This window comes from Triticum urartu, chromosome 3A (genome assembly GCF_056163025.1).
Source record: "Triticum urartu cultivar PI428250 chromosome 3A, HENAU_Tu73, whole genome shotgun sequence".
In the NCBI taxonomy this organism is placed as follows: Eukaryota; Viridiplantae; Streptophyta; class Magnoliopsida; order Poales; family Poaceae; genus Triticum; species Triticum urartu.
In genome coordinates this window covers 493,527,559-493,534,927 of record NC_141875.1, presented here as the reverse complement: position 1 = coordinate 493,534,927, position 7,369 = coordinate 493,527,559, and the positions used below count along the sequence as shown (strand labels likewise).

The 7,369-nt window shown below is 39.1% G+C and overlaps 1 protein-coding gene across 1 annotated transcript; it reads left to right on the top strand.

Annotated features, from left to right (window-relative positions):
- Positions 1–2,658: 2,658 nt before the first annotated feature.
- Positions 2,659–3,551, top strand: LOC147980239 (uncharacterized). The gene is made up of 3 exons (XM_087516859.1): positions 2,659–2,817; positions 2,901–2,978; positions 3,258–3,551. Exons 1-3 carry the CDS (start codon positions 2,659–2,661, stop codon positions 3,549–3,551), a joined length of 531 nt encoding a protein of 176 aa, XP_087372985.1.
- Positions 3,552–7,369: the final 3,818 nt, after the last annotated feature.

The following is a 7,369-nucleotide window of genomic DNA, read 5'->3' as shown; positions in this document are numbered from 1 at the left end:
GTCTTTGAGGACATGGCTAATATGGATTATTGCCAGGTGATGGTTGATGAGCTTAGAAGGGCTGTTGCCAAGTACCAAAGTGGTAATACCATGGGGAAGGCAATCACAGGCTGTGCCATAGGGCCTGTACTAATGTACCTTGACTGCCTTATCCGTGGCAAAACTGCAGAGCTTGACATGCGAGTCCCCCTCATATGTTACATGGATCCTTCCAAGCTTTCTGATCTGGTTGATGCAGATTTGATAAAAAAGGCAATGCAGATCCAAAGACTTGGGTGTTTGGGAAGCTTCCGGTGAGTTTTGTTTGTTTTGTCTCTTGCAGACCTTTTTTTATTTTTAGGTATAGCTATTTTTTGCTGTAGTGGACATGTGTACTGTAGAGTTGTCTGTTTATATTTTGTATGGTTTAGGTATGGATTTTTAGTACTATTGTTTCATGTTTGGTTGAACTGAATAACTTTGTTCAACTGGCCTGTTGGTAAATACTAACAAATTGGCAATGACAGTTAAAGTTTTATTAGTGGTGTTGATTTTAAATCTGTTAATATCATGATTTATTTTTCCCTATGTGTTGCGTTGATTGATTAACTATTTTTCCCTTTTGTTTATAGTGGAAAACTCAAGAGGAGGTTGTTTTCTCCGAGTGTATAAACGGCCAGTCCTGGAGATGCCGTCGTCTCAGGTTCCGAAGTTTTCATCTCTGCCTGATGAGTTGAGGGATGGCCGTGGTGATGAGGGTGCTGGTTATGCCCCCCTGGCCCTAGTAATGCTAGTGCTTCACAGAGGCAGGGTTTTGGTGTTGATGTTGCTGTTTCAGCGTTGGAGCACGCTGAGCACATCTTAAGTAATGTGTGTTCTGAGCTGCAAAAGGTCCCAACGACAGTTGAGCGTTTGAGCTGTATCAATGGTATCCTTCCTGAAGGTCATCAATTTAACGCTGAGGAATCTGTTGACTACATTGAGATGGAGAGAATTTTAATCGGTGATATGCGCGACGGTGCCGCTAATCTAGTTCAGAGCTCGGTTCGCCTATTGAACAACATGAAGTGTTTCAGAACTATGCAAAACTCTCGCTGCAAGCCATATGAAGAAAGTGCAAATGTTGTTATCAAGCAGTTTGACTAGGATGAGGCTGCTGCCACCGACAGCAGGGCTGGTGATGGTACTGAGGCTAATGTTTTTGACCACGAAACGAATGATGTTGGCTTTGAGCGTCCTGATGTTGATGTGAGTCAGTCCTTTTTGTTTTGCAATTTTTATGTTGTTGTCCTGATGTCAGTGTTGTAGTTGAACTTCCTCGTGTTCATCTATTTATTAATAATTTTCTTTCATGCAGATTGATCACGATGAGGCTGCTGGCACCGACAGCAGGGTTGATGATGGTACTTAGGCTAATGTTTCTGATCAGCGTATGAACGATGTTGGCTCGTAGCACCCTGTTGTTGATGTGAGTCAGTCCTCATTGTTTGTATGTTTTTACTATGTTGTTCTGCTGTCAGTATTGTAGTTGAACTTCCTGATCTACATCTGTTTATTAATTTTTCTTTTCATGCAGAAGACCAGTCATAATGTTGAGGTTGCTGTTGACGGTGGAGTTAATGATCTATCCACTGATAAGTGCAAGGTTATTTTTATTTTCATTGTGTTTATTAATATTTTCTTAAAATTTCATGCGCACCGATGTGTCTTGCTTGTTCATTTTTCTATCCCACACCGTTTATTATTGCTCATAATAGCATTGTTTTTTGTCTCATTACATTTGAATCAGGGTCCTATTGTTGGCGATGAGCCTTGTTTGCCTGTTGGTGATGTCGCTTTGAATGCTAGCAGCAGCAAGTTCGATGATGTTGCTGTGAATGCTTCCAAGGTTTATTTTTCTGTGCACCTATTGGTAGCTTATTTTTTATTGTTAGTTTTGTTCATATTATTTACTTTTTTTTGAATTTTTATTTTCATCAGATTACTATTGTTGAGCGTGAGGTTGTCCTTAGTGGTGGAGATGATGCTCATAATTGATGCCAAATCGCCTGGTGTTGGTATTGCTGGGAATGAAAATGTTTCTGGTTGTGAAGATTTGCCGCCGGAGAATTTCCCGCCTGGAGGTCTTGATTACGGTGATGCATTGCAATATGCTTCTAGCGTGGAGGAGGTGCCATCCGAGGATGATGATTTACTTCTGTCAATTTCTTCTGACCCCTTGACGCAGGAGGCGCTCTTGTCGTCCCAGGATTTTCTTTCTACAGACCCTGAAAGCACATCAATATTGGTGTCCTCTCAAGATGTCCCATCTTCAAACCCTGAAACTGGAGGCATAATGGTCTCATCACAGGAACTACCATCGTCGTCAAACCCTGATAGTCCAGGTAAGGACTTGTAAATGGGGTGTACTTCTCAATTTTGGCATTTTGGACATGTTCTCTTGTAGTTGTTGAACTTATTATTTTTCATCATTTTCTGCAAGCAGAAAGTGGTAATGTTGTTAAGGTTGATACGTTTTTGTTCGCTATTACGAGGTTGCGCACGAACCATACGAAATGGTTAGTTTGGGATTTTGCCCGTACCATTTTTTGTCTCTTTTTCTTTCTCTAGTTTGATTATTGTTGTTGTTGCAGTAGTTTTAATTCATGTAATCTTTTGTGTTTTCCTAGTCACAAGCCGATGTTTCAAAATAAAGAATGTGATGCCAGTGCTGGTTCTATTGCTAAAGCGTTTGTCACCACTGGCATGCTCAACTCAGACAGTGCTGATGTTGTTTTATATTCTCTACGTCAGAAGTACCGAGACACTGACAAGTTGATAGTTCCCAGATGGGTGACGGTCAGTATTTTGCTTTTTTTGTAAATAGGATGATAACTTGTTTTGCCAATTTTCTAACTATTGTTGTTCTTTTTGTACAACAGACCAAGATCCGTGATGGAAATATTGATTCCAATGTGCTAAATTGGTTCACAAGATCAGGTGCTGATGGTTTTGACCAAGTGGGTGAACTTGGACTTTTTGTACTCATTAACTAGAACTATCATGTTTTCTTTGCAGTTTTGGGAGGTGTGGGGAATGAACTTGATCTGTGCTTCTTTTATTAAAGATGTACTTATTGTTGCAAGGGAATTGAACTGATATGATTGTTCCTCAATTTTGGGCGGTGGATATAATTTCTTTATGATTATCTGATATTTTGTTTGTACTTATGAATTTCAATTTCCCTCTTTTATTTTATTGTTTGGTAAATTCATTTTTCCTCTGCGATTTTTTTCCAGCTTCTTTTCCCTACATTTGATCCGCCGTCATTTGTGGCTACCATGAAGCCTAGTGAAGTATCTGGGCATTGGTGCTTGGTTGTTCTGAATTTGAAGTTTCGTCATTTCGAGTGTCTTGATTCACTCCGTGATGAAACCTGGGGTGATGCAGTTAGATTCTTGAGGAATATGACAGATAATATAAAGAAGCTTTGGAGGGAGTCCAGTGTAGACAGGGCCAAAACGTTCTCATCGGCGCATATTGATGGTTTCTCTTGCGAGTTTGTGTGGGTGCCTCAGCAGGAAAACACGTGAGTATCCGTTTTTAATGATTTTTGCTGGTTGTTTTTGTTGCTAGAGGATGTTGTTCCTGTATTTTTTGGATTTTGTGTTGTACCATTTTTTTTATTTTTCCTTTGTTTACAGGCATGATTGTGGATTCTTTATGCTACAAAACTGCAAGACCTATTATTGCCGGGAGGATGGTGTAATTGAAATGGCCGATTACAGCCATGAAGACATTTTGGACATTAGGAAGACTTTGCTGTATACCTGCGCAACTAGCGATGTGTTTGATGTTGACTTCCGGGGTTTGTTTGGCATCGAACCCTGTACGTGTGCATGGACTTTTGTAATTTTTTTGCAGCTTGTACTTCTCTATTAGTACTTTCATGAAATATGTATTTGAACTTACGCTTTGTGCGGTCTTCTTTTTTTTCAGGTGAGTGGCTGGATCTTGGTGAGCCTGACTACAGGTTCTTTGGTAGCCAGTTCTTGGAGCTTGAGCGCGTAGCTATTGATCTTAGCCAGGGGCATTCTCCCGAAAAGACAAGATGTGGTGTTATGAAGGGGCGGTTGGGAGCTCTGAGAGGTTTTACGGCTGCTTGTGCAGATAGCCCTACTACACCCAAGAATCCCATTGTGGAATTGATAGACAGTGATGATGATGTGTTTGACAAGATTGCTGGCGTTGGAAGAGTCACGAGGAGCGCTGCTGCCAAAGGTTTATCTCCCCTTGCTGGAATAGTGGCTCGTAGAGCTGGTGGTGCTAGGAAAGATCCCGCTTTGGATTCTGGCAATGTTGTAAGCACGAAGCGTGCGCCCAGAGCTCCTATAAAGTTTTGCTCCCCTATGCAGCAGCTTCACCCTTATAAATTCCCTCACCTGGACAAGGCTCGCAGGTTGTATAATCTGTTGCTTAGTAATGGATGGCGTGAGAAGTATGGCGAGTGAGTATCTCTCATTATTTTTTCCTCTTCCTTTTCTTCTGTTGTTTGTAATTGCTAGATAAATATGGCCGGAACTGTTCCTTTTTATACAACTCGAACTACTATGAATGCCTTATCTTGCTTCTCCTTCTTTTCGTTCTTGTGTGTGCTGCAGGAATACATTCTCAATGATACCTCAGCCTGATGGAAACGTAACTAACTTTAGTGGGAATCGCATCTGGGAAGTTTTTTCACCTGGGAAAATGATGGAGGGTGATGTAATTGACTTCCTCATTGATGATTGGAAGCAAGATCCTGATAGAAATGCTGATTTCGCATCTGGGAAAAGGATATTGCTGAGTCCATATTTCATCACGGTAATCAATCATATCGGTTTCTTTATGTTGAACAAGACTGTCTATTGTTTTTACGATTTTTAATAATACTTTGCTTGTTAATTCTTTTTCCGCTGTCTATTTTCTATTTTGGCTTTTTTGCAGGTTGTGCTTGACTGTTCGTTTTACGAGGATGAAAATAAAGTGTTTAATGTGGAGAGTGCAGCGAGAGATTTCAAGAGCTATGTCAAAGCTAATGAAGACTTGCTCAGTGCCGACCTTGTGAGATCTACTAGCTGATGTTTGGTTTTTATTTGTTTGTTGTGATGCTGGTTTTTACTTTGAATATTTAACATCTCTTTTTTGGTCATTTGTTTTTAGATCATGATGCCTCTATTCAAGCTTATGGTTTTATCAAAGGATAGGAAAGTGAGCCACTATTCCTTATATGTCATGAATCGGTACCGAAGTAGCGTTGACATCCTTGACTCTTTACCTTATCCGAAGAACCACCGTCCTTCGAAGAACACCTATCACAAAGACTGCGAGAAGATTGTGAGTGACATTTATTATCTGTACTGGATTAATATTTCTGCATCTTTGTTTCTGTTGTTTCTGACACCTAAAACTGTGTGGGTTGTTTTGTTTTTTTACAGATTTCTAGATTGGTCAAAGTAATGAAGGCTGTGTATGGTGATGCTCGGTACAATGCGAGCAAGCTGCCCAATTGGGAGCTGTTTGCAAAGAAACCAACGATTGTCAAGGTTCCACTTCAAGGGCCGAACGAATGTGGCCATTATACTCTGAAGTATACGGGATGCTATGATGGTGAAAAGATCGTTGAGAACATTCGAGATAATGACGTGGGTTTCTTGTTGAGCTTTTCACTTTCTGTTTTTGGCTTATTGTTCATCCTTTTTTTATGTGTCATGATTTTTGATAATTTGTTTTATTGTTTTGCAGCCACGCATTGTTGATTGGAACGCTGAGGATCTGTATAGAGTTGTGTTCAACCGTAAAAACCATCTTATGGTGACGGAGCTTCCCAAGGAGGTTCAGGCTTTGGCTCCTGATGCATAGGATAAATGGTCATCATTTGCATAGTGAATTGGATAGTTGTGTGATATATCTCTTGAAAACATTGTAGGCTCTATTTTTTAGTGTTTGATGTCTTGTCGAGTACTATGTAATAACTAGTATATTTTGTGTTGTGTTTTAAGTGTGGCACAATGTTTCATCGGGAATTCGTTTTGGTTAAGTTTTTTTTCATACTGAAGACTTATATAGTAGTTGAACTGAAAACAATTTTTTTTCCAAGCGTATTTTCGAGTTGTTGCTCAGACAGTGAGATTTATTTTATTTTTATGTGATTCCATCCTAACTTGGACCTTTATAGTTTCTGTACTCTCGTTTTCTTGTACTTATGATATAGTTCTGTTAGTACTGATTTGAAGTCTCATTCAGCGTAAGGCTTTCAAAATTTTAATGCCAAATTTCTTTTTGAACTTCTTGAACTTTAGTAGTTGAACTTCATAGTAAGAGTTAAAGTACTGGTTTAAATTAGCTACGTTTAAGAGATATTCCTATTAAGTTCAAAACTATTTCTTTCGCAATGCATTAATTGGTATCATCATAGCACTTACCAAATAAACTTAGTTGTACTGAGATTCCAATTGTGCTAGTACTTTTGATTAATTATTTATTGTTTGTGTTGTTTGATGCTAGTATGTCTTTTGTTGTGTTTCTTGTGATTTTTCTCTTTTGTCGAACTTATATTTTTTTGATTTAGTTTTTGGCCTTCTTTTTTTCTAGGCTGTGGTTCTTCTCCAGGCAAGGTTTGGTATAATCCTAGCACTTGCTGTATAGACTAAGTTGTACTGAGATTTCAGTTGTATTGCCACTGTTAATTCTTAGTATGTCATTGTTTTAAGGAATGCGAACTGAAGCTTCCCGTTCCTTTTTATATATTTGTACAATGAACGTACCGTGTGTTCAACTGTACCAGAACTTTTCAGTCCTAGGATGCCAGTGACTAGGAAATACGTACTGGTGTTTCTTTGCTTTTCCTGATGCAGTACTTAGTGAATTTCTAACTACTTTTTACCACGATGCTTTTTAGTACTGAATGTTGTCCTCGGCTGAAACTTAGTCTTTTTTGTGTTCGTCTGAAACTAAAAACTGATTTGTTTTAGCGTGATAGTACTACCGTTCATGTCTAAGCTGTACCGAGCGTCGAAGGCTACTATTTGCTTTTGTCCTTAGTTAGTCTGCCACTTTTTTTTGTTTTTGCGAAAATATTCATGTGTTATTTTTTTCTCCATGACTAGTGCTGCGTGGCAGCCATCAAGTTTCAACTTCAACCTACTTCAACTTCAAATGATGGATGAACAAAATAGGAAGCTAGCAAACTTGTTGGACGACATAAGCAAACGATGTACTTGATAGACATAGGCAAACTTGTTCAAACCCTGACACACATAGCATAAGGTAGCTGGTTCAACATAACGAAAGCAAACTACAAATTTGAAACAATAATACTAAGGACACACACAGCATAAGGTAGCTGGTTCAACATAACAAATGCAGACTT

Bases quoted from the DNA above. Each gene is read 5' to 3' on its own strand.
- LOC147980239 (XM_087516859.1), top strand. From the start codon at position 2,659: ATGTTTCAAAATAAAGAATGTGATGCCAGTGCTGGTTCTATTGCTAAA. The intron at 2,818-2,900 runs GTCAGTATTTTG...TTTGTACAACAG, and splicing joins TAGTTCCCAGATGGGTGACG to ACCAAGATCCGTGATGGAAA. The intron at 2,979-3,257 runs GTGGGTGAACTT...ATTTTTTTCCAG, and splicing joins GTGCTGATGGTTTTGACCAA to CTTCTTTTCCCTACATTTGA.